The sequence below is a fragment of the Paroedura picta genome, chromosome 3, assembly GCF_049243985.1.
Source record: "Paroedura picta isolate Pp20150507F chromosome 3, Ppicta_v3.0, whole genome shotgun sequence".
Taxonomy (NCBI): domain Eukaryota; kingdom Metazoa; phylum Chordata; class Lepidosauria; order Squamata; family Gekkonidae; genus Paroedura; species Paroedura picta.
Genome location: NC_135371.1, coordinates 12,704,245 through 12,730,714, shown reverse-complemented (window position 1 = coordinate 12,730,714; position 26,470 = coordinate 12,704,245). Strand labels below are relative to the sequence as shown.

General features: G+C 49.6%; 1 protein-coding gene across 1 annotated transcript; it reads left to right on the top strand.

Moving 5' to 3' along the window:
• Nucleotides 1–1,926: 1,926 nt before the first annotated feature.
• GNL1 (G protein nucleolar 1 (putative)) lies at nt 1,927–26,249 on the top strand. The gene is made up of 12 exons (XM_077324613.1): nt 1,927–2,101; nt 12,875–13,043; nt 13,190–13,326; nt 15,405–15,556; nt 17,232–17,303; nt 18,680–18,878; nt 20,730–20,825; nt 21,514–21,711; nt 22,686–22,864; nt 24,434–24,596; nt 24,709–24,849; nt 25,862–26,249. The coding sequence occupies exons 1-12, from the start codon at nt 2,026–2,028 to the stop codon at nt 26,146–26,148; spliced, it is 1,869 nt and encodes a 622-aa protein (XP_077180728.1). The 5' UTR covers nt 1,927–2,025; the 3' UTR covers nt 26,149–26,249.
• The last annotated feature ends 221 nt before the right edge of the window (nt 26,250–26,470 follow it).

Genomic DNA, 26,470 nt, shown 5'->3' with positions numbered 1-26,470 from the left:
AAACGCCAGTGTGGCAGCTATGTTTGTCCAGTGCAGCAAATGGCATTGTTACTGTGGCATATGTTTTTCTCAGGTGCCAGATCGCGAAGGTGCCTTTTTTTTTACCTTGAAAGGACCTCAGAATTACTGAAAAAATTGAAACGCTAAACAATGCTCTCTTAATTAAGTGCAGCCAGCCCCTGTGTTTACTCAGAATATGTACTGGATTTTCAGCTCAGGAGACACCTTCGACTGAACTCAGTTACACTTCTCATTTATTACTACCTACTTCCCATGAAGCTCAGGATAACCCCTCTCTCTATTTTATCATCACAACAACCCTGTGAGTTAGGTTTTAACAGAGAATAACTGACCGAAGGTCACCCAGTGAATTTCAGAGCAAAGGGAGATTGGGAGCTAGGTTTCCTTAGCCAAAGTCTGTCAGTCTAACCAGTACACACAATGACTTCTTGACAAACTGGTCTAGAATGACTGCATTGGTCTTGGGTGTGCTTCATTCTCCTGCCTATAATGCGGGCAAATAATTGCAGACTTTTGCTCTGAAAACATATTTTTCTCATCAAACTCTTTTAAATAACCAGCCTGATCAAGATTTCTGTGACTACTCAAAAGCTAACTCATTGGGAATGATCTCTCATGATGCTCAGCAAGTATCAAATAGACTCCTGTGCTGTTTTCTATGCGATCAGTGAAAATAGCTGTCACATGTTTGTGTGGTGCCTTCCTTGGCTTCTCGGTACTTTTGCTGCCAACCGGGCGACTATTCAGGGGTCCCTTTCCTAACTTCTAAAGAGGACAACCCATTCCACCACTGGAGGCTGGGTAAGCCTCCTTCCCTCATAAGGAGGTCTACTTTGCAAGCCTATTCAAAATTAACCCCAGCAATGCCAATAGGCTTAGATGCGAACAAATGTAATTGTCCAATGTACTTTTAAGGCCAACAAAGTTTTATTCACGATATAAGCTTTCGTGTGCACATGCACACTTCCACAGATACAATGTCATGGAATGAAAGTAATCAGTTCATACTTATTGGCGAAGTATGAGAATAAATTAATATACAGCATAATGAAAATGGTTAACAAATTCCAGAGATAAATAGTAAAAAACAGCAATTGGGGTTTGTTTGAATTCACTTAAGAGTGAATTGCATGGGAAACATCTTGGGTTCAATAAATGTGTCTACATTAAGAGAATAATAGACAACTAGATAATCAATTGCTGACAACAGTTAGCCCTTCTGCCCCCTGCCTGATATTTGGCCTTTCTGAGGGATTGCTAAGAATGTACAGTAGCATATGTAGTGAGGTACCAAACCAATGCCTTCTTGGGATGCAGTACAATCTCCTTGCTCAAATCAATTATTCCAAATGACAGCTAAATTAAAATAAAACACACATTTGGCCTTCCTGAGGGATTGTTAAAAATGCAGGTTAACCTATATAGTGGGTTAAGAAACCAATATCCCTGTTAAGTCCAGGGAATCCCATTCTTCTGAGTGTTATAATAACTTGCATTCCAGCAATTTCCCTTTCCAGTCTGTTCATGAAGTTCCTTTGTAATAAAACAGCTATTGGACTAATTCTGCAACATCTGAGCACCCCTCCTCCAAAATGGTGCAACCTGACCGGTTCCTCTGAGGGGACTCGGGTCTCACCCCCCCCCCCCCACGCGCCTTCGCAATGGTACAGCTCACAAACGTCCTCCCAAGAACGTCGCATTCTTCTTTCCTCCCGCATATTTTCATCGATCCCCGTTGGTTCCGTCCAGCCCCCCCCTCCCCCTTTCCCTCTCACTCAGTGGTCTTTCCCCGCTCTTTACGTCACGAGCCCGCATTCTTTTAGCGAGCCGCAAGCCCCGCCTCTCCTCCCTTCCGACTCCGCCTCCTCGCTCCGCGCTCATTGGCTCTTCCTCTCCCCGCCGAGCGGTATTCTTCTTCTGACTCCGCCCCGTCCCCTGTCTTCCCCGGGGCTGCGAGTCGGTGCTGTTGGAGCAGGAGGAGGGGGACGGCAGCCGGGGTAGGACATGCCTCGGAAGAGGCCGTTCAGCGCTAAGCAGAAGAAAAAACAGCTGCAGGACAAGCGGGAGCGAAAGCGGCAGGGTGAGTGAGGGGGCGGGGCCGGGAGGGAGGGGGCGGAGGAGGAGGTGCAGCCCCTCCCCCGCCAGGGAACCTCTGGAAAGAGGCAGACCCTCTCCCCCCCCCCCGGAGAAGGCTTGGAGGACTCCCACCTTGACTGTCTTTTGAATTCTCTCTCTTCCACCCATGTCATCTGCTCCTGTCATGGTAGTTTGGGGCAGGCGAGAAAGGCTGCGTCCTTTACTCTCATCAGTCCCGGGACTTAGGATAGTTTCTAGAACATCTGGACGGGAGAGGCCTCCTTCTCCTTGAAACCTGGGGGAGGGTGACCTCTTCCTTTCTTGACTTGGGAGGAGAGGGGTTGAACCCGGATCCTACAGGAGACATGTGCAGAGAGGCAAGCCCCTTGCCTAAAACATCTAGAAGGCACCTAGCTTCTCTTCAAAACATCTGGAGGGGGGTGGGTGGATGGGCCAGGCTTTTTCACACATTTTAGGAATCTGGTCTCCTTTTCCCTAAAAGGTTTGGAAAATAACTCTAAATTGGTCTTCTTTCTCAGCTTCCAAAGAAAGGGTGACCCTGTTACTTCTTCTTTTTTCGGGGGGGGGGGGTTTCTTACGTATACCCATTAGGCTCCCCCATTATTTACACGCATGTATGCAGAGTTCTCAACACCTTCCTTACACAGTCTACCTTTTCCTATTGAATTAAACCTAAACGAGAGAAAGTCCTTGAAACAGCTAGAGATCAGACACTCCTTGGTTTTGGCCTCTTAAATCTTGTGCCGTGTGAGTCTCATTCCCTGAACTCCAGTGTCTGGGTTATGACTTCTTCGGTCCTTTCCGCCCGTGCTTGAAGGCTGATACTTCCGCTGCAAAGCAATCGGGGTGCTTGCTGAATTGCTTTGCACTCCTAACATCTGCAATGCAGTGGGCACTATATCACCCTCTCTTTCCTCCCCCTTAAATTCCTCCATAAAGGAATGCCTCTTTCTCAAAGATACCTGAAAATGGGACATCCTCCATATGCACGTACACTCTCTGTACCTGGAAGAATGTGACAACACACTGCCTGAATATTTTGGAAGGGTGGGGGGTGATAAATATTTATCCTGCTTGAGTTTCATACTTTTCTATGCATTTGGCTGAGCTTTGAGGTTTTGGGTAGATACGGGCAATTGGGTCCCAGCCTGCCAGAATGTATGTCTCGCTTTAGTCAGAACAAAGTTTGTCCAATGGCATCTTTTAGACCAGGGGTAGTCAACTGCGGCCCTCCGGAGGTCCATGGACTACAATTCCCGTGAGCCCCTGCCAGCGTTCGCTGGCAGGGGCTCATGGGAAATGTAGTCCATGGACCTCTGGCGGGCCGCAGTTTGACTACCCCTGTTTTAGACCAATAAAGTTTTATTCAAGGTGTGAGCTTCTTCAGCGAGGTTTACTTCCAAGGTACTGGGTTAAATCCAAACAACTGAGTGGGAGGAGTGGGTCCCCTTTGACTATCAAAAAGCCTCTTCCGGGGCTCTTGAGTCTTGCCTGGACAAAAGCTATATGGCTAGGTGGTGGAGCAAAGATGGAGGATGGTGGTAGCCAACCTTCAATGGTGTCAGGGGAGAAGGAATTGATACAGAAACAGCACTTGAACCAGGGAGGTTTGTGCTCAGCAATTCTGTTCCAGTTGTAGTCCTGAATACCTTTCATGGGAGCTTGCTTCCCGGAGAACCAGTGGGAGATGATTCACGCCAAGTCTGCACAATTTAATGATGGCCAAGAGGAATCCAGAGCTCAACCAGCCTTTGGTTTTGACTGGCCAGGTAATCAACAGCTCTGCTTCTCGCCATGCCAGGGCGGGCTGCCGTGCTTGACTGGTGGGCTGTGCTCGGCTTGGTGGGTCATGTCACGTGGGCCTCTTCCCCACCTGCCCCACCACCTTTATGCAGAACTGGCATGATCCATCCTTCTGTCCCTGAGTTGGATGCTGGTCGTTTCAGCCTTTATACTCGGATGGACGAGGGTTCTCCCCATTTTAAACGCAAAGGCATACGTGGCTTAAAGGAATCAGCATCTTTTTTAAAAAGATGCCAGTTTGGTCAAGTGAAAGTAGGCATGCGTAGGAGCACATTGCCCATACAACGGCGTTGACGCTCAACCATTCATACCAGTCTCGCACGGTCTGTTTCTATGCCGTCGTGTTTAAAAATAGCTAATGGGATCCAGGCTATTGAACCGTTCTCCTGCTCTCGAGAAGGTTTTGTTGACCGCGGCAACTTTGGCGGACAGAGTGGAAGACGAAGGTGGTCTCCTTGAGTAGCTGCGTTTAAGTGAACGAGGGGAGATTTTTGCATGAAATAAAACACTCTTTGTGACAGGGAGAAAGAGAGAGAGAGAGATGGGAGATCAGCTCAGGCTCCCGCCGCCGCCACTGTGCCAAGTGGACTGGAAACACTCTGAAAGAAAAGTGCTGAGTTTTGATGACAGCCAGGAGGACGCCAGAGCTTCATATGAATCATGTGGCATTGAAATAATGCTGCTCAGAATTCAGCAGGCAACCAAGCTGGGGCAAAGGTTTCACCCAGGTCAGAGAGCTTGGGTGGGAGGGGAATGTTGAAGGCAGACAGGGGTGCATATTGTTGTTGATTTAGCAAGGAAGATGGTCCTCGGCAGCAGCTCCGGAGTGAACATAACACCCCAGATTATATTATCTTGCTAATTATTACAAGAACACGGTAACGGTTTCCCCATTTGGTAGCGTGTATTTCCGACCAAACTAAGTGCAGGGAAGAGCATAGGTTTCTCAGTGTTCTTCAACCTAAATGTTAGGTGTACAGGGCTGGGGGAGAGCTGGGGGAGGGTTAATCCTCCTTCCTCCTCCTCCCCTGCTTCGCTGTATTGCTTATCAAAATACACGTACCTCCACTTGCCTTCTTCATCGGTCCCAAGGGTAACAGACAGCAGAAGGACACTTTTTCGTAAGATGCAGGAGCAGAAGCATCAAACCACTCGATCCAAACCCAAACCTCGCGCCACCTAAATTAATCTTTAAACGGTGCCACAAGGTCTGTGATCTCCCGCTGGTGTTAACTTTATCCAGATATTTTGGAGGGACAATAAAGCGCGTTGCTTTGCCATGCTGGATCTGACCCTTAAAAATTGCTTGGCAAAAAATATAATAACAGCAATGCTGACTGCAAGCCTGACAGCGAAATCCATCTCCTCAGCTGCATGCGCAAAAGGTGTCAGATGTTCTCTGGGCCGTACTTTCAAGCTGGGCTGCCTGATTGAGAAAGTGGCTAACTGAGGCTGTGTCATTCACAAGAACATCTGTAAACAGGCCCCGTGGGGTTGTTCCTGTATGTTCCTGTACGTTTTCGCAGAGGGCTATGTGAGATTTTTAAAAACCCCTCCGGAAGATCATGTTCTGGGAACAGCACGGGAAGTCCCCTGGTCTTCTTGGCTATGTTTTGCTCATTGTTGTGCTCAGTAGTGGGACAGAGTTGCTGATGGGCCTGGAAGAAAAAGGCCCCATCCCTTTAGTAGAGGCATGGGGGCGAGTGAAGGGAACCGCCACATTCAGAGGCAGTCAATCCCAGAGCCAGGAGGCAATATCAGGGGAAGGCCTCAGCCTCTATGCTCTGTTGTTGGCCCTCCAGAGGACATGATTGGCCATTGCGTGAGACAGCATGCTGGACTAGATGGATCTAGAAGTGCTCTTCTTTTCACTGTGTATTGGTAAATAATGAAGAAGAGCTGGGTTTTTTGGGCCCCACCTGTTAGTACCCAAAGGAGTCTCAGTGCGACTTATAATTGACTACCCTTCCTCTCCCTACAAGAGATGCCCTGTGGGGTAGGTGAGATTGAGAGAGCTCTGAGAGAACTGCAGCTAGCCCAAGGTCACCCAGCTGGCTGCAAATGGAGGAGGAGTGGGGATTCAAACCCGATGGTCTCGATTAGAGGCTGCCACTCTTAACCCACTTCACCATGCTGGTAAAAGGAACAAGACATTCATTGTCTGAACCAGTTAGCAATGTTTAGAGGTATAAGGAAGGAACTTCAAGCCTGTTTGAGATTTAAAAGCCAGCTTGGTGTAGTGGTTAGGAGTGTGAACTTCTAATCTGGCGAGCCAGGTATGATTCTGCGGTCCCCCACATGCAGCCAGCACTGATAAAGCTGTTCTGACCGAGCAGTGATATCAGGGCTCTCTCAGCCCCACGTCTCTCACAGGGTGTCTGTTGTGGGGGGAGGAAAGGGAAGGGGATTGTAAACCACTTTGAGACTCCTTTGGGTAGAGAAAAGCGGCATATAAGAACCAACTCTTCATCTAAGTGGATTTCATGGTGCCTCAACCACTACTTGGTCTAGTTGTCCAGCCTTCCTAGCAATTGGATGAGGCTGTCTAGCTTAGTCTCTTCGGGAGAGAAGAAGAGTTTATTTTTATACCCCACTTTTCACTGCCCAAAGGAATCTCGAAGGAGTTTATAATCACCTTCCCTTCCTCTCCTTACAGCTGTCTTCTCATTTTCCCTGAGGTATGTGGGGCTGAGAGAGCTCTGGGAGAACTGCTCTGAGAGCAGTTCTAACATGACTGTGACTGGCCCAAGGTCAGCCAGCTGGCTGCATGTGGAGGAGTGGGCAATCAGCCTGGCTTTCCACTGCTGCTTTTAACCACTGCACCATGCTGGATCTCGGAGTGCAGAACAAGTTTCAAGATGCACCTAGATGACTTGGATAAAAAAGCAGCCACCCCTCCCAGTGTCCATTCCTCCTTTGAGAATATAAAAGCCAGCAATTACCAGTTAATGCTATTCATCCCTCACTTTCAATTCCTACTCCTTCCTCACTTTCAATTCCTTCCCAAGCAAACTCAGCATGACTTATCACTTGTGGGGATGCCTCCATGTTTGGGTGGAGATGGATGGGGCTAGCAACAAGTCACTTTTAATTACTTCTTTAATGACTCCTGGGAAAGTGTCTGCCGCTAATCACTAACCTTGACATTTTTATTGCCCCAATGTTTTGACAATTGAACCCAAGGTACTGGTTTGCTTGTCTAGCAAAGGATTATCATACTGCACATTTTGGAGGTTGTGATGCCGTTTACTGATTTGCTACTAATTTTACCTTCTATCTGTACACTTATGACTCCTGTTCTATTGTCTGAGTTAGTATGCAAGCACACGAAAGCTCCCGCCTTGAATAAATCTTTGCTGGTCTTAAAGGTGCCACTGGCCTCAAATTTTGTTTTCCAAGCGTGAAGGATGCAGCAGTCAAAGAGTTAAGCCCTGAGAGGGCATTCGATGGACTGCAGTAACTGGTCCTTGTGAACATGACCCTAGCGATTCTATTACTTTCCATCGGGGAGTGTTGTTATGACTGGTCTAGTAACCCTTTTAAGAAATCTGATTCTGAAAATAACTTTAAATAGACCACACAGCAACTACTGAAAAGTTAAGGGTTTTTCTTTCTAAATCTAGTCAGCCACGTTTCTGCAGTTGTACTAAGCAGAGTTCATTAGCAAAGATTCGTGCCTGAGAGGCAAAGGGACCTTCTTGTGTACAGAGAAGGAGAGAGAGGGCTTTATTTTCTCCAATATTTCCCAATCAGATGGCTGTGTAAGGTTACAGTGGCACCCTGGTACAGTTCACATTTTCCTTGACATAATTCATACTGGGTGCCTTGCATGGGAAGTCACCCCTCACTAGAGACACTGAAGGCTCTGGGATTAAACTGGTCCTCCTAGCTGTCCTCTTAAAGAACAGCTGTTTTTTTATACCCTGGTTTTCCCAACCCGACGGACTCCCAAAGTCGTTTAAAAACACCTTTCCCTTCCTCTCGCCACAAAGAAGAGTTGGTTTTTATACCCTACTTTTCACTGCCTCAAGGCAGCTTATAATCACCTTCCCTTCCTCTCCTCACAGCAGCCTTCTCTTCTTCCCTGTGAGGTAGGTGGGGCTGGGAGAGCTCTGAGAGAACTGCTCCATGAACAGTTCTAACATGACTGCGACTGGCCCAAGGTCCCCCAGCTGGCTGCGTGTGCTGGAGTGAAGAATCAAACCCGGTTCTCCAGATTAGAGTCCACCACTTAACCACTACACCACGCTGGCAGTTTGATCTTCAGGGGATTTTTCTGCGTTTTAAACCTCTGTTGAAGGGACGGGACACTTTTTCCCCCTGGCCAGTTGGCAACCTTCTGCTTCCCCCTTGCTCATTATCCTCTCCATTTTGATTTTTAAATGAGGGGAGGGGGGAAAACAGGATGCCCTAAAATCGACTGAAACAGTAAGAGGAGCAGTATGAGTCACAGACAATTTAGTGAAACTATAAGTGAAGCAATTGGGTCAGAGACCACTTTGTGGTGAATTCCAGTTAAGAATTTGGGAAATAGAGGAAGCTCTGATCGATCCGGGAAGGGCATCGCCTGGATTCTCTGGGCAAGAACACATGCAGGATCGCTGGGCAGGTAATACTTTAAAAGCCACGAGAGAACGATTTCGCACTTTCTCCTTGACCATTTCCTGTCTGTAGGCAGGCCACGGGAATTCTAGGGGCTCTTGGTAAGGCTGAAGTCAAACCACCTCCGCTTCAAGGTAATGCCAGACATCTGGTGCTTGACCGGCTGGCTTTTCACCCTCCTGCCTTCCTGGCAGATAAACGGACCGGTGTGGCTCAGCCAGCCTCTTTGGGAGGGAGGAGACACAGAGGGCTGCCTCACAGCTTCAAGGGTGTTTGCAGCCAGTACGGTTCTTGAGAAGATGTGTGAAGCAGCCAGACGTTCAATCTATCACACCCTTCCTTGCCTGATTTGAATGGCGGTAGCTCTCCAGGGTATCGGGCAGAAGTTGTTCCCATCGCCTGCTGCTAGGGTTTGCCTGCTCTAGGTTGGGAAATCCCTGGAGGTTTCAGGGTGGAGCCTGAGGGAAGGGACCTCAGCAGGGTACAATGCTGCCCACTCCATTCTCGAACTCATCCGCTTTCTCCGAGAGGGCTGATCTCCGTCCCATCGTCTGGCGGACAGTGGTAATCCAACCCTACCGCTACGTGACCCTTTCACCCGGAGATGTCGGGACTAATCCTGGGACCTCCTGAATGCTAAGCCACGTTCCCCGCCCTAAATGACAGCATCCCCCTGCTTCTTTGCCTTTCCCTTCTTCCCATACATGTTGCCGATGGTCCATTGACCGTCTTTCCCTGAGCCGCCCCTCAATCTTGACGGTGAACCTGCCGGGGAGTCGGGTATCCTGAGTTCAGCCGCAGAACAGGCTGTGGTCCTTGAAGGGAGAAAAAGAGCCTTTTACACAGTCTCCTTGGTACCACACTGTGTTAAACCAGACTGCAATGTAGAGGCTGTCTCTTATTCCCTTTCGTCGACTGGAGAATGAGCTGCAGTCTGCACAGCTCAGGATTTAGCATATCCTTTTCCGGAAGGGAGGTTTTCTTGCCAGTGGTGAGCAGGAAAGTTGCTTGCAGGGTTTTTTTAAAGGAAGGAATAAGGAGCACCCCCCCCCATTGGATGGGTAGTGGTTAGCAGGGGTAGTCAAACTGTGGCCCTCCAGATGCCCATGGACTACAATTCCCATGAGCCCCTGCCAGCGACCGCTGGCAGGGGCTCATGGGAATTGTAGTCCATGGACATCTGGAGGGCCACCGTTTGATTACCCCTGGTTAAGAGTGACGGCTTCTAATCTGGAGAGCCGGGTTTGATTCCTTGTTCCTCCTCTGACGGGTGTACCCTCCTCCGGCATCCATTTGGATCGGTACTGCAGAATTTACCAGGAGAACCACTGTCTTCTGCCATCCCCGTGAACACCTGCAGAGAAGGCAAATGGTTGATGTGTATGTTTTGGTGTGTTTGTTTGATTCAGGCCCATCCACCTTACCCCTCCCCTTCCCCGCCACTCCGGACCATGCCAGACAGACGTGGGCTGGAGGCAGCTGATAGCGGGCACGCAAGCCGCCCCGCCCTCCAGTCCAGTGAGTCACCCGTTCCTGGAGTCCCCTTCTTGCTCGGTCATACATGTGTCTCCCTTCCCCCAATATCAGCAATGCTCCTGTGGTTCTTTCTGACAGAGATTCCTTATGCACAGTCTGTCGAGGTCCAGCGGCTGATCCGTTGCCACGTCTGCTTGTAGAACCCGCCGGCCTGGGCTGCCATCCTCTTGGGCCCCCCCTCCACCACTCCATAGACCCTCCTTTCCTTTCAGAACTGAATATCACGCTCCCATAGCCCTGATTCATGACAAAAGTTGCTTCTGCCCTGCTTCCGTTCACCTTCAGCGTCCTAGGAATCTCACCGAACTGCATGCGGTGCAGAAACGTGGGCAGAATCCAAGTGTATTTCTCATTCCTGACTTCCCCCCCTGCCTTAAAACACAGGGCTTCACTACTGTTCTGACCCGGGGCTGGTTGCCAACAATTTGGCAGGGGAAAAAGGTGTCAAGGCACAGCTGCTATACAGTTCAGAGACAGGACAACCGGGAGGGTTGCTAGCCAATTCGGATGGGATGAGGGGAGAGAATCATTCCCTCCGTCTGGCTAAGCCAAAGTAATCCATGGTGGTGAGTTGACTGGAGTGTCAGATTAGGCTTCAGGGGCTGAATTTTCACTCTGTCTGTAGAAGCTCTCCAGGTGACCTTGGGCCAGTTGCTGTCTCTCAGCCTAGAAGATGGGGGTTGTGACAATAAAAATTGTAATTGTAATTTTTGAGGATTTTATGATTGTTTTATGGCAGGGGTCGTCAAACTGAGGCCCTCCAGATGTCCATGGACTACAATTCCCAGGAGTCCCTGCCAGCATTCGTGGCAGGGGCTCCTGGGAATTGTAGTCCATGGACACCTGGAGAGCTGCAGTTTGACGACCCCTGTTTTATGGGGTGTTTTAAACTGTTATGATGTTTTCTTGTTAACCACCAGTTCACTGGACGCGGCAGTCTATAAATTAAATAAATAAATAACAATGGATGGAGAACAATATTGTGAGATACTTTGAGCCCCCATTGGGGATAAAAGAGGGTTAAAATATATAGAAATAAATCTGCTGAGTTTCCCCAAAGCAACTCTATTGGGGCAGAAAAAGAAAGGGAAAACTCGACTCTGTTCTCAGTGCTTAGTGTCTTGCCATAGAACAATGGAGATTATGAAATTATGAAAAAAGTTGGCTTTTATGCCCTGCTTTTCTCAAGGTATCTCAGAGTGGCGTACCGTTGCCTCCCTCTCCCCACAGCTGGCGTCTTGTGAGCTAGGTGGGGCTGAGAGAGTTCTGAGAGAACTGTGACTGGCCCAAGGTCACCCAGCAGGCTTCATGTGGAGGAGGAATGGGGAATCAAACCACTCACTGAAAAAGTGTGGTGAGGATGGAAAGGGAGACCTATTGAATCTCCATGTTGTCCCCTTAAATTGATTGGCAGTAGGCTTAAAGCAGCCAAAAGACCCCCATATGATGCATCATGAATCTCGGGCATTTGCTTTAATGGAATCTGGTGGTGGCCATTGACTTTGATTGTTTTTAAAAGGGTACAGATAAACTGTTGGAGGGTCTATCGAAGGCTGCAATACCCATGGAGCTATCAAGTCCTCTGAATACCAGTTTCTGGAGGGCAAACAAGGAGGGACACTATTGTGCTTCTGGCATTCCTGGAAGCATCTTTCTGACCCCTGTAGAAAGGCTAGATGGACCTTACTGTGACCTAGGAAGACAGTTCTCTTCCTTGTGCAAAAGAGGCTTTCATTTTGCTGGGTTGAGGCTAACGCCAACGAGAGAACATATTTGGGGGGATCACAGCAATGGGAGTCGTCTGGACTTCTAAATAAACTAAAAATATATTTTTGTAACCCACCCTTGCTTAAAATTTCAGGGCAGGTAACAGCCTAAAATAGACCATCCATCCGAATAAAATCTCTTCATAAAATCCCAGAACATACCTATGAAATTAAAAGAACTTGGCTTTTGTGGCCCTTTCTTTCATGCCCAGGGAAATGCTGATTGTCACTTTGGGGTTGGAGGTGAATTTCCTCCAGGACACACAGGCCAGGGACGCTGGGATTTTTTTTTGCGGAGGAGCATCATTGAGCATGGAATTGGGGTCACTGTGGTGGGCAGGTGGTTGTGAATTTCCTGCATTCTGCAGAGGGCTGGACTCTATGACCCTGGAGGTCCCTTTCAACTCTATGATTTTCTATAATAGCCACCAGTAACTAATTTAAACTGGGTGGGAGGGTCAAATCCTTGGAGGGCAGATCTTCCTTCGGTTTCAGCAGTATTTGATGGGCCATCAGGGCCTCATCCATAGGCCTGGAGGAACAACTCTGTCTTGTAGGGCCCTCTAGCAGAACAGTGTGGTTGCCAGCATTCAGAGAAAGAATGGATATTTATTTATTCAATTTATTATTTATTTATACGTGGACTGAGGGCCAAGTAGGGCCTCATAAAATGGCTCTGGGGAAAGACATGAGTCCTAAAATGCTTTATTCTACTCCTGCATCTGATTGGGTGGTTAGGGGCTGGTCCTGTGGCTGGGGATGGGAGGAAGAATCCCAAACTCTTTGTCCTGAAAGGACAGTGATTCTCAGAGGGAATCAGCCAAGTTTGATGAACGACTCGAATTTCTAGACATCAGCTACGCACCATATCGCACCAGCATCAAATTTCCCTAAAGGCCTGGGAATTTTCCATCTGGAGATTCAGGGCCGCTCACCGAAAATGAGGAGTAAGACCAGAGGAAGGCGAAGAGATCCGCCATCTTGGAATTGGACTGTTCACAGTCTCCTTGTTTATCCCTTTGCTGTCTCCACCCCCCCCCCCCCCCCAGGTTTCCAAGATGGCGTGAGATCGAGCTCAAACAGCCGGAGCGGCAGCCATGACAGGCACGAGGACCACACTGACACGTCGGACAGCGAGTCCTTCTCCCTCCAGGTCCGCAAGCTCAACCAGCAGCCTCAGGTCCGCAAGCCAGGAGAGCATGGCTACGATCCCAACAGGTAGCGCTGGGCTGATTGGGGAGCAACTATAGAGGCTCTTGGAGAAGGGCAGAAAAGGCGGGGCGTTCCGCTTCTGTCCCTCCGACCTGGCCCCGCCCATTACTGCCTCATCTCCTTTCGTTGCTGTTCCCGTCCCACCCCAACAGGTATCGGTTGCACTTTGAGCGGGAGAGCAGAGAGGACGTGGAACGGCGGAAGAAGATTGCCCGGGAAAAGGTCCTGGAGCCGGCACCAGAAGCTGAGATGGAGGTGGATATAGAGGACGTGTACAAAACAGGTTCAGGTGAGCAGAAGAGGCTTCTGGCGATGGTGTTCCTAGAAAGTCTCATTCAGTGTCTAGAAGTGGCAAAATAGCTCCCTCTCTTTCACTCACCACTGCTCCTGGTCTGGAGACCATTAGACTTTGGCCCAGTGGAGGTGGAAACACCCATTTTGGATAGTCCGAAAATGAACCTTATAGCAGTGGTCCCCAACCCCCGGTCCGGGGACCGGTACCAGTCGGTGGATCAGTCAGTACCGGCTCCTCCTTGTCCTCCTCCCCGGCTGCTGCCTCGGGGGCTGCCCTGCTGCTCTGCCGCCAGCTCACCTTTGGTGCTCTCCAGTGGCCGCCCCAGCGGGTGGCGGGAAGTCAGGGTCGCCGGCGGGAAAGCAAGTGGAGCAGGGGCTAAGGCGGCAGTGACGTCCCTCGGCAAAAGACTACCCCCCCCGGGACCTCAGTAAAATTGTCAAGAATTGACCGGTCCCCAGTGATAAAAAGGTTGGGGACCACTGCCTTATAGGACAGACTCAGACTCTTTGATTAGAGCACAAATGTTAATATTGAGCTCTACCACCATTGACTGATGGAGTTCTCCAGCGTGAGGAGCCTGGGGTCCCACACTTTCATGTAAGTTTTTCCCACAGGACACCCCTCCCCCCCGGCCCTCCTTCTTGCTCACAGGCCTGTATGTCGGCCTGTCTTTTTTCAAAACGTGTTTAGCAAGTGGTGTGTTCCTTGTGGAGGCTTCCATATTTTGTGTCTTCAGAACAATGCAGTGAGACCCTTTATCAGCGATACTTTGAAATGACGTGTAAGAAAAAGTACTGTTATCATTTTGACGTGGCCTACGAGGCTCAGATACTAGCTGGTTCTCTGGAGCAGGGTTTCGGGGAACCTCGGGGTTAGGGCAGAGCTCCTGAGGGGTTATGTGGCCTTTCTCAGAAATTCGGATGGCCGCTGACATCACTGTAGCCCACTTCCCCCGTTGCTCTACAGGCCTAACCTCTTTCTCCACAACAGAAACGATAAATGATTGATTGATTGACTGGTTCCCGCATCTTACTTTTGCTACCGCTTCTCTGAAGGGGCCTGTCACCACTTCTGGGGTTCCTCGAAGCCTGGAAAATATTTCAGTTGTTCCTCCATGGTCAAAAGGTTGACAAGGGCTGCTCTAGAACCACCACAGAAAAGGACCTGATCTGCTCTCCCCTTTTCCCCCTTTATCAGAAGGGACTTTTCAGACACCTTGAGAGTTCCCTATCAGTTTATGGCTTCTGAAGAGAGGCTGCTTGGCGTTTCTTTCAGAGGTCCTTCAGAGACCGAAAAACACCAGCTTCTTGTAAAACCCGAATTTCCAGTATTCCGCCGAAAGCTGTTATTGTCTGTGCCTCTTGACTGAACTCCATGGCCCTGGGAAAACGGACTGAAAATCACTTCAGTTTTATGCCGGGAATAGCTGTGGTGACTGCATCACTTCCTCGGTGCCCTTCAGCCTACCAGAGTTCCGTAATTCCATTTCCTCTCCCCATTCCTTTGACTGGGCCAAAGTACAGGGATGTAAAGTCTCCATCTCCCTTGGTCACTTTGACGTTGCTCAGATGGTGCAGAGTAGAAGAGCTGCTGACGGAACGAGTGATGTAGGACAGGAGTAGTCAACCTGTGGTCCTCCAGATGTCCATGGACTACAATTCCCATGAGCCCCTGCCAGCATTTGCTGGCAGGGGCTCATGGGAATTGTAGTCCATGGATATCTGGAGGACCACAGGTTAGCTACACCTGATGTAGGATATTACAGCCTCACTCTCTCTTTCCATGGCTCAGTGGCAGAGCGCTTGCTTGTTACAACCAGGCGCTTCCCGATTGGATCCCTGCCTTCTCCAGTTAAAAGATCTCGGGCGATGGGAAGGATTGTGTTCTGGCCGAGGACAGCACTGTCAAAGTCGCTAATAAAGAGCCCGGCAGACCACTGGTCACACCACTGGCCCATCTAACTTGGGATGATCGAGTTTGATAGTATTTATTATGACTGGCAGCTTCAGGTGTTTCCCTCCCGAATGTTGGCTGCTTTTCCCGACTGATTTTTACCTTTCCTCTGCTCTCAGCGCTGGATTTTCCCAAGCGCCCACGCTGGAATTACCACATGACCAAAGAGCAGCTGCTGGCCCAAGAAGAGAAGTGTTTCCGGGAGTATCTGGAGAACATCTATAGTACATTCCAGCCCAGCCAGCTGAGTTACTTGGAGCACAACCTGGAGGTGAGGTTTCAAGAGCCTGAGGGCTGCAGTTTTGGGTGCCTATTGCTTTGGTTTCCATTCGGCATCTCTCTGTGGTCTCCTCACCTGTTTCTTAGAATCATAGAGTTGGAAGGGACCTCCTGGGTCATCTAATCCAACCCGCTGCACTACGCAGGACGCTCCCAACCCTATCGCTCATCCACTGTAACCTCCCACCGCCTTGAACCTTCACAAGAATCACAGTACTATTTCCTGCTCTCATTTGTTATCTCTTCTCTTGTGGCTTGGTTTGCAGATTCTTCCCCCAACAAAATGCCACTGAAAGAAACCCTAGGAGTGGGAACTGATAGACCAGACAGGAATTAAGCTTTGTGATGGAGCAGTCATGCATTCCATAGAGGTGGAAGGGTCATCTAGTCCAGTGGTCCCCAACCTTTTTATCACCGGGGACCACTCGCTAGGGACCACTCAACGCCTTTTACTGAGGCCCGGTGGGGGGGGGGGTAGTTTACTCCTCTACTCTCAACCACTGCCCTAGTGCTCTCTGATTGCTATGGTAATATTTAAACATCCCTTCAAAATAAGATACAGACACGCCACAACAATGAACATCAGGAACATTTTATTTTCATGGACATTTTAACTCATGACAATGACAAATCAATGGGAACCCTGAGCTTGTTTCTCTGCAACGAGATAGTCCCATCTGGGAGTGATGGGAGACAAGGACACCCAAAGTGTGTTGTAAAGGGCTGGGGGGGGGATGAAGTAAAGGGCCGGGGGGGGGGGAGAAGGCGTCCTTCGGGGCCCACCTCCAATTAGTCGAAGGACCACATGTGGCCCACAGGTTGGGGATCGCTACTCTAGTCCACCCCCCTGCAGAATGCAGGAGATTCACAACTACCTGCCCACCTACAGTGACCCCAATTCCATGCCCAGATGATGTGCCCCCCCCCCGAATCCTTGGCCAGTCTGGCCTGGCAGAAATGTGCCTCTCGATCGCAAAGTGGCAATCCTCCTTTCCCTGGGCATGCAGGAAAGAGTCACAAGAGACAATCACCAACAGAATCCCTTCTGCCCACTTACCCCCTTGCAATCTGCTTAAGTTCACAGCATCACCACGAAAAAAAAGGATGGTTCAAAATGAGTACAACAACAGAAAAAAGAACCTATCCTAGGCCACAATAAACAACTTCACAATGAATGCAACTGAACGTGTCTAATCTCTTCTTTTTGTTTGAACAACCAAAACGGCCTCCGGATTATAACCGTTTTCAAGTAAGATTTCATCAGTGGTTGTTTTTGGTTTGCTAATGAAGTCCTTCAATAGGATCAATTCTTCTTGGCAGGATTTAAATAATATATATGTGGCCTTTGGCTCACAGGTACGGGGCAGTCTAGTCAAAAGGCAGTCTTGAAAACGGTTATAATCTGGAGGCCGTTTTGGTTGTTCAAATAAAAAGAAGAGATTAGACACGTTTAGTTGCATTCACTTTGAAATTGTTTATTGTGGCCTAGGATAGGTTCTTTTTTCTGTTGTTAAGTTCACAGAATCGGCATTTGAAAAAGTCAGGGTTCGAAAAAGTTGGGAGAAGAACGCCGGCTTCGAAGGGACACGGGTTCTGACTAGGCTGAGAAACTGATTGGGTCAGTAGGGGACGTCGTCCTCAAGCCTTTTTCTAATCTTCTCTCGCAGACGTGGAGGCAGCTCTGGCGTGTCCTGGAGATGTCAGACATTGTGCTGCTTATTACAGACATCCGGCACCCGGTAAGGACGCTTTGCTTTCATGCCGATGGTGGGCCTTCCGCCTCCTTGGTCACGTTGGCCCAAAATTCTGGCTTGGTTATAGCAATGTAGAGAAGGAGCGAGCTGACTGACAATGTTGGTAAACCAGCCACAGAAAGAAAAAGTAGACTTTTAGGCAGCAGATTAATGTGTTGTTGCTTTGCGGTGAGTCTCTTGGGGAATGAGAGGTGACTGACATGGAGGGTCTACGCTTGAAAATACGCAGGGGAAATGCTTAAGGGAGCTGTACTGGCCATGTCCATCTTCCTGAACGTTACTAGAAAAGCTGGCCTCTCTCTTTCTAACATTATATTGTCTCCTATGGACTGGTCAAACAAAATGGCTGAATATGCAAAACTTACATATCTGATGCACAACAGATGAACGTCAGACTTCAGAAGATAATGGGAGTCCTAACTTAGACTATATTGACTATATAAATCTGTAAAATGAGATGGAAAGGAATAACTGAGTTATAAAATGTCAATTTATTTATTTATATTTTGACTTATATACCACTGCTCTCAAAGATGCGGAGCAGTTTACAATAAAAGAATAAAACGAAGAATTACCCAGCTCACAAAATCCCCAATACATTAAACGATGGCTGTCCTATGGAGTTAATACCCTATCTCTCCTCCCTTGCCCAGCAGCAAGTCAGAGGTCTTTCCTTAGGAGCGAGGGTCTTGTTCTAATTCTATTATAATTGTAATATTATGGATCTTTTCTTCCCTCTCCTCCTAAAACATGTCTTCTAGAAAAATATTTGGTTGGTTTTTTTCCACTTTTTTTTTTTGTATTATAAAATGTCCTGTGTTAATGGCTTTAAGAAATAACAGTTCTGTAATATAGAATCCTAGAGTTGGAAGGGGCTGGCCAGGCCATGTAGTCCAGCCCCCTGCTCAATGCAGGATCAGTCTAAAGCAGGGGTAGCCAACCTGTGGTCCTCCAGATGTTCATGAACTACAATTCCGATGAGCCCCTGCCAGCAAACGCTGGCAGGGGCTCATGGAAATTGTCGTCCATGAACATCTGGAGGATCACAGGTTGACTACCTCTGGTCTAAAGCACCCAGGAGAGACGTATTTGTCCAGCTACTGCTTGAAGCAGTGTACTGCTTTTAAATAAAACTTATTTGTTAAAATGTTAAAAGAACCAAGACTTTTCAGGAGCCAATCGATAGCCTGTGTCATGTTGAATTTGGTCAGAGGCCAACAATGCCTGCGGTGTCCCCCAAAAGACCCTCCTTGCCACCTAATTCCAATCCCATGTCTGTTAGACGGAAACCCACATTCCCAGTCCAGATTATTAGGGCTGAAACTTGGCTGTCCTCTGCCTTCCCGGCCCCTCCTACCCAGGTGATCAACTTTTCCCCAGCCCTCTACGACTTTGTGACCAAGCAGATGAAGAGAAACATTATCCTGGTGCTGAACAAGATTGACTTGGCGCCCCCCAGCCTGGTAGTAGCCTGGAAGTACTACTTCAAGAGTCGGTTCCCGGAAGTTCACGTGGTCTGTTTCACTTCCTATCCGCAGCAAGACCAGGATCCGAGTGCAGGTATTGTTCATTATAGTTATAGTGGTGATTTGGGGGTAACGTGTCAGAAGTGTCACCATAACACTGAGCAGGATAACAGGAATTCTGAATGTCCGCCTCTTACTTTGCCTTTGTGCTCAGATGGGGAAAGGGAGTCTATAATGTGTTGGGAAGAGCTGCTGAGATCCAGGGGTCTTGTTGACTTGTCCCAGAGTGACTGGCTCCCGATTACCGGGAAAGAGAGAGTAACGCTATAGCGACATCAAGTGACCGCAGGTGGTATTACAGCATTATTAATACTATCCATCCAAGAAGCCGCTCATCCGCTCTATGTCAGAAAGTCAGCAAAGAAATTATAACAGGCTTATTCCTCGGGCTACAGAACCAGGCTTTCACAGCTCAAGTACTGTCTGCAGTGGCCTTCTGAATGGCCCAAGAAAGTCAGTAAGGAGCAGGAGAGGAGAAGAACCAGGAAGACCATAGTTACCCACATACCAGGATAGCACACTTGGGAGGACCGTCTCTGAACTTTAATTCTGTAAACAGCCTTGCAAGGAAATCAAGAATTGAGGATTAGGAGAAGAATAAATCCCCTGCTGCTTACAAGCTGCAGGTTCTGTTTCTGACCTCTGTTGTTAAAGGATCTTGGAGATCTGGGAGAGCTTTCTGCTGAGATCTCGGAACGCTTTTGCAGAGCACAGAATCTTAGAGTTGGACAGGGCCATGGAGGCCATCAAAGCCGGGGGAGGCAGTCCTTGTTTAGAGGGGCTGACGGGTCTAAGGTTTTTGTACCCTAAACCAGGGGTAGTCAACCTGTGGTCCTCCAGATGTCCATGGACTACAATTCCCATGAGCCTCTGCCAGCATTTGCTGGCAGGGGCTCGTGGGAATTGTAGTCCATGGACATCTGGAGGACCACAGGTTGACTACCCCTGCCCTAAACCTTAACCCACTCACCCTTAAATGACTGTTTTCTGAGCTGGGAAGAGGAATTAAGATGTCAGGCATCGAGCATCGAGCCCCACAGCTATATGTATAATTTGTGATGGAAGCCAGACACGCTGGTTTGGTCTCTCCCTCCACGCTGACACCCCTTTTGAGCTCCTGAGATCTTACCTCCTTGGCCCTGGCTTTACAGCCCTGTTTCCCCTGTGCTACCGCAGGAGTTCATTTCATATTCATTTATGGATTTGTATGGTCACAGAGCAGGATATAAAAATTAGACATGGTCAAACGTTAAGATTTTAGAACATGATGGAGGGGTGCAGAAAATAAAATTGGTTCTTGTCCAGGATTTTGGGGTAAAATAGAGATGTTTTTTTTAATTATTGTCATTATTGGATTTATTGCTTGCTGCTATCAGCCAAGCCATCTTGAGGTGGGTCACATAATATACTACCTCACATAAATTACATTAAAACCATCCCGCCGGCAAACCTTCCACTGGGCGCAGAATTTTGCTTTCTGTAGAGAGGCTAAAAGCTAGGGTTGTGTGCGGCGGCATCTGGATCGGCTGCTCCAGGCCGAAGCAGCCAGTGCCGCGCCATGGGAGGGAGGGGAGTGTGTGCGGACGCACACACTCCCCTCCCCCCCTGGCGAGGCGCTGGCTGCGGCAGGCCGGAATGGCCGATTCAGACGCCAGCCGAACGCAACCCGACTCAAGTCTGGTCATCCTTGAGTAGCTCTTGGGACCAATCTGCTTCTTTTTGGTATAACCTCCCTTCCAAATGGTGGCAGATAAGCTTGTTACGAGGTGTGATGTACAGAGGGCCTGTTCCCACCTCAATAGTTCCCACACTCCTCCCATATCTCATCGTTTTAAACGTAAATAATCTTGGCCCAATCTTGATCCTTCTGCCTCCCCTTTGCCAGTGTTTAAGAAACGACGGAAGCGGCGAAAGGGATGGAGCACAGCCATGGGCCCGGATCAGTTACTGAGCGCATGCGAAAGCATCACGGCTGGAAGAGGTGAGCCAGGGGGGAAGTGTCCATAGGCCGAGATTCACTCTGTTTTTGTCAGCCAGGCTCAGTGTGTTGTAACAGCAGGAGACTCTGGAGTTCAAGGCTGCTCAGGAAGTCCCATTCCTCAGCTTCACCTTTTGAGCCCACGTGGGTGGGGAGCTCCTATGAAAGCTCAGGGGCTGTGGGAGAAGAATGCTGATGCAAGAGACATCGCACAGAGCACAACTTCCAACAGAAATGGGGTTGAGGCGGGAGCACATGCCAGCATCGCCCCGCAGCACTGACGTCACTTCCTGTTAAAACCAGAAGTGACACGGGGATGCTTTAGCATTTTACAAAAACTCTATGGTTAAACCATCTGAAGGTGTCACTTGCGGCTGAAATGTTGGAAGGACGTGCCAGGCCCCACTACGATTTCTCCTAGGGATTAATGGCCGCAGCTTGGCAACATTGTCTTCTCTCTGCCCAGAATCGACTGCCAATCAGTTTTATTGGATAACCCGAAGGCTTGGGAGAAAGAGAAAATACTCTTTCTTCATACTTTTCAGCGTGTCTGATTGTCCCCTAGGAAGAGATCACACCTCTCCGAGTGTGCACTCGTGTCCTTAGATTCTGGAATGGATTGCAGGATCTGACCCTTCCGGTTGTGTGCTTTTCTTTTGTGTTGGTTTGCACTCGTGTGGCTTCTCTTCAGTTGACCTGAGCAGCTGGAAGGAGAAAATCGAGCGGGATGCAGCCAGCGCTCGCCTGCCCCTCGAGGACTCCGAGGAGGAGGAGGAAGACGACGATGGGGCCGCTGTGCTAGTGGAGCACCAAACGGATGTGGCCATGGAGGCTGGGGAGCCCTCCCAGGAGCTCTACAAGGATGGCATCCTGACAGTAGGCTGTGTGGGTGAGTGCGCCATCTGCTGGTGGGGAGGAAGCCAAGCCTAGCTAGGAACCATTGTGGAGATGGACACTGTCGCAAACACATAAAGAAATCAGCTTGATTAGCAGTGCAGTCCTAGGCAGACTTCAGTGGACCTAGAAGGGTGTGATTCGGGGCTGCTCTGGAAATTTACTGCACATAACTTCCACATCCTTCTTGGAAAAGAACTAGGGATATAAAGAACAATGTTAAAGCAACCGGGGAGTAGTATTGCACTGTCTATTGGCAAATGAAGATGGCAGTCAGAGCAGAGAGGAAAAACGATTTTTGTCAAATTCCCGTAACTCCACCGTATTTATGTCAGAACTCTCTGTCCTTCTCATAGCTGTTGACTTGCAGCAGTACTTTTGGATGGCACAGAACGTTTAAGCCTTGAGAAAAGGGAAGGGGGAACTGGCTGAGACGGGGTGGAATAGAAGTCCAAATAAATAAAATGACTGTAGGTCAGTGGTAGAATTTATGCACTGTGTGGGGAATCAAACCCGGCTCTCCGTGTTAGAGGCTGCTGCTACACTAAGCTGGCTTTAAACAGTGGGATAACCAACAGACGACCGTGCTTGGCTCACAGGTACATACGGAAGGGAGCCTATTGCCGTCTGATCCTATGGAGAGTCAGGCAGTGTTGAGCCCATTGATTTTAGTACAGGCATTCTGCAGGATTTTGACAGTTTTAGACAAGAAAAAAATTAGACACAACTCAACATCAAAGTGAAGTAAAGAAACACGAATGGATGTGTTGTGCTCCATTCTTAAGAAACCTTTGAGGAAAAGGAAATATATGGAGCCCTTGGGCAAACTTTGTTCTCATTGGCTTGGGAAGATGTAAGTTTGTCGAAAGAGGCCTGCTCTCCAGAGGGGAAGGCCTGATTGGCCGAGCCCCAAAACGCATTCCGGATTCTAACTCCGCCCTCCTGTGGCTCTGCTCTCCTTCCTGGTAGGCTTTCCCAACGTGGGCAAGTCCTCCCTCATCAACGGGCTGGTGGGCCGCAAAGTGGTGAGCGTCTCCCGCACTCCGGGCCACACCAAGTACTTCCAGACCTACTTCCTGACGCCCACAGTCAAGCTCTGCGACTGCCCCGGGCTCATCTTCCCTTCTCTGGTGGACAGGCAGCAGCAGGTAAAACACCGGCAACAATGTAGCAGGGAAAGACCGGGGACAGGGGAGGGATTGGGTACCGAGATGGAGGAGCTGAAAGCCAGAAATCCTAGGGCAGGGGAGATAAGATGGGAATCTGTGGTGGAAGCTAAGATTTGAGTGACTGGCATGAGGTCATGCTCAGGGCACTTCTAAGTAGAGTCACACTCTTCTCAGCCCACTGAAGTGAATGGACTGAGAAAGGTGCAACTTTGCGGAGTGTGGATTTGAACCCGAGTCTCGCTACGGCCTGCTGACCCTAATGCCGTGCTGGTGAAAATGGAAGGCAGCCATGTTGGCCTGTTAAGCAGGGGGGCGGGAATCGAGGAGCACTAGCAACGCAGTACTTTTCATTAGGGCGAGCCACCATTTCCCGGGTTGATGTACACAGTCATGCATTATATACAATTTCGACTCTTGGGGGACCAGAGTCGAATTCATGGACAGGCTGTCGAAAAGCCTTCTGATGACCTTGGCGGGGCATTTGAAAGTTCTGTCCCTGATGGTTCTTTCCTGCCTGGATCCCTGCTCCTGAGCCTTCACTTTGTTATGGAGTCCGGTCACCAAGTGTCAAAGGGTCACGGGTGAGCTACATCATCCCCAGGCTGACCCCTGGCCCTTGCAGGAACTATCCCAGGTAGTAGAGCCTGTGACCTTGCAGTGTCTTGACCGGTCAGGAGAGAAATGACCGGCCTGTGGCCCCTTGGCCTGGCTTGGTAGAAGGCAGCTCCATCGGTCTGTCCAGTGGCCTGTTCTAAGCAGCTGAGCAAACTTCGGGGCAAGGAAGGGATTTCAGATGCAGGACTCTTTGTTGAATCTCAACCCTTGGTCCCTGAGGCCCCCTGGGCCGAAGAAGGGAAGGCAGATGCAGCCCTTGTTGGGGAGCCTTGAGAATGAGTGTGGGAGTGGAGACAGAAGACCGGGGAAAGGGCTGAAGGTGGCTTTCTGATTTGGCATTCCTGAGGTCTCTGCCCATATTTGGGAAAGTATTATTAGAAGAAGAAGAAGAGTTGGTTCTTATATTAGGATTAGCAGTAAAGCTGGGGGCTTTATACCCTACTTTTCACTCACAAATACCTTTTCCTTGCCTCTCCCCACAACAGACCCACCCTTTAAGGTAGGTGGACTTGAGAGAGTTCTAAGAGAGCTGTGACTGGCCCAAGGTCATCCAGCAGGCTGCATGTGGAGGAGGAGTGGGGAATCAAACCCAGTTTTTTAGATGAGAGGCCTCCACTCTTAACCGCTACACCATGCTGGTTCTTCTTACTATTAGATTCAAATGAGTAGCCATGTTGGTCTGAAGTAGCACAATAAAATCAGAGTCCAGTAGCACCTTTAAGACCAACAAAGATTTATTCAAGGAGTGAGCTTTCAAGTGAGGAAGAGTGCCTGCACTCGAAAGCTCATGCCTTGAATGAATCTTTGTTGGTCTTAAAGGAGCCACCGGACTCTGATTTTATTTTTATTTTTTACTTTTTTCGCCTGCACCTGGCAAAGTGACAGAGACAACGGCAGGCGTCTGACCCCAACGTATCCTCCTCCTTTTCCTAGATCCTGGCTGGTATCTACCCCATTTCCCAGATCCAGGAACCCTACACTTCCGTGGGGTACCTGGCCGTCCGAATCCCAGTCCAGGCCTTGCTCAAGCTGCGGCATCCGGATGCGGAACCCAGCAAGCCCGAACCCCCCTGGTGCGCTTGGGATGTTTGCGAAGGTAAAAAAACGCCTGGCGGCACAAGGAGAGCTGCATTAATGACTGCAGTGGGAAAGGGGAAGCCCAGCATGAGTCTCAGTCTCGCTCTGATTGGCTGCTTTCTGCTTTCCAGCCTGGGCCGAGAAACGAGGCTACAAGACCGCCAAAGGAGCCCGCAACGACGTCTACCGGGCGGCCAACAGCCTCCTGCGGCTGGCCGTGGACGGGCGCCTCTGCTTCTGCATGCGGCCCCCGGGCTACGCTGCACACAAAGGTACTGCGGAGAAGGGGGTTATGGGAAACTTGCCCAGCATTCCACTGGGCCCAAGGACAACAGGCCAGGATTGTGAATAAGTGATATGTAGCCTGTGGGCCATCTGACTTCAACAGCCTCCAGTTCCATAGGCCAGGGGTAGTCAACCTGTGGTCCTCCAGATGTCCATGGACTACAGTTCCCATGAGCCCCTGCCAGCAAATGCTGGCAGGGGCTCATGGGAATTGTAGTCCATGGACATCTGGAGGACCACAGGTTGAATACCCCTGCCATAGGCTGTTTCCCTCTTGCTTGTCCAGCTCTGCCTCTGCAGCTTTCTTTCTGGTTCCGGGCTGGTTCCCATCCTACTCCCACAGAAACATTAGGCCTGCCTCCAAGCCTGCAATTCCTTCCATCGCCCAGTCTTTTTATTTCAGGGCGAGACGAAACTCCGCAGTTCGAGTGAGGTGAATTGGTATGGGAACAGAGACTGCAGGGAGGTGCGGCGGAGGCAGGAAGTGAGGTCAGCCAGGGTGGGGCCTGGACAGGAAGGGACAGGCAATATTGCTGCTGGTTTTGCATGCCCTGTAAACCCGGAAAGGGGGAGGGGAGTGTAAGGTTTTTGCAGATGGTGCTACGGAGGCACAGCGTTTGATACGGAGCCTAGAATTCGCTATAGTGAGAAATCTCTGCTGTCTCTGTGTTCCTTAACGCAAGGTTCTAGTCCTCAAGGATGCCAAGAAAACATTGAAAGGGGGATAATGGCTGATGAAGCTAAAGAACGAGCAGTGAAATTCGTGGGGTTTATAGTACTACACCACCCACGCTCCAGTTTCAGGCTTTCAGAGGTCTCACCAAGCATCACTCAAACACTTTCAAGCATTTCCCTGCAACCTTGAGGACTAGAAACATGTTTTTTTGGGTGGGCGGGGGAGAATAGTGCTTTAGATTCCTGTGTAGTTCTCTGGCCTTGAGGATGTGGATCAAAACCACCACTGACAGCCCCCTCTCCCGCCCGTCCCCCTTCCCGCAGCCGCCTGGGAACGTCACCCGGAGACAGCGGAGATCTCCTCCCTGCAAGAGGCTCACCGTCAGGATGGGAAGCCCAGCTCCGGCGAGGAGGAGGAAGAGGAGGAAGACGAGATCTCCAGCTCGGGAGAAGAGGAGGACGAAGAGAAAGACCGGGACGCTGACGAAGAAGGCGAGGAGGAGGAGCCCCTCGCAGCATCGAAGAGCGGGCCTAGCCTGGCCGTTCCCTCCAGAAGGGGGAAGTTTGCCGGCCAGAACTTGTTTGCTTTGCTCGGGGAGGATGAGTGTTAGCAGCTCCCCCTGCTGGACAGACTGAGAGGGGAGGCCCTGCCAGAGCGCATTCCCAAACTCCAGAGCTACTGTATATCAATAAAGGTGATGTTTATTTCCTGGCCCATCTCCCCCTGGTGGGTGTCGGCTGGTAGGGCGGGAGGAGAGGCAAGAGAGGGGTAGTGGCTAAGATCATGAAGTTTGTCTTCTTGGACCTGTCAAAGTCCACGCAGCCCTGCGCTTCCAAGGCAGTGCCCATGGAAAGCTCAGAAACCGAACGTCAAGGCAACCCCCCCCCCCGGCTGTGATCCCTGCCTCTAGGAATCCGAGACAAAACGCTCTG

Coding starts and splice junctions, on each gene's coding strand:
- GNL1 (XM_077324613.1), top strand. CDS start 2,026: ATGCCTCGGAAGAGGCCGTTCAGCGCTAAGCAGAAGAAAAAACAGCTG. Junction 2,102..12,874: donor GCGGGAGCGAAAGCGGCAGG/GTGAGTGAGGGG, acceptor CCCCCCCCCCAG/GTTTCCAAGATGGCGTGAGA. Junction 17,304..18,679: donor TTACAGACATCCGGCACCCG/GTAAGGACGCTT, acceptor CCTCCTACCCAG/GTGATCAACTTTTCCCCAGC.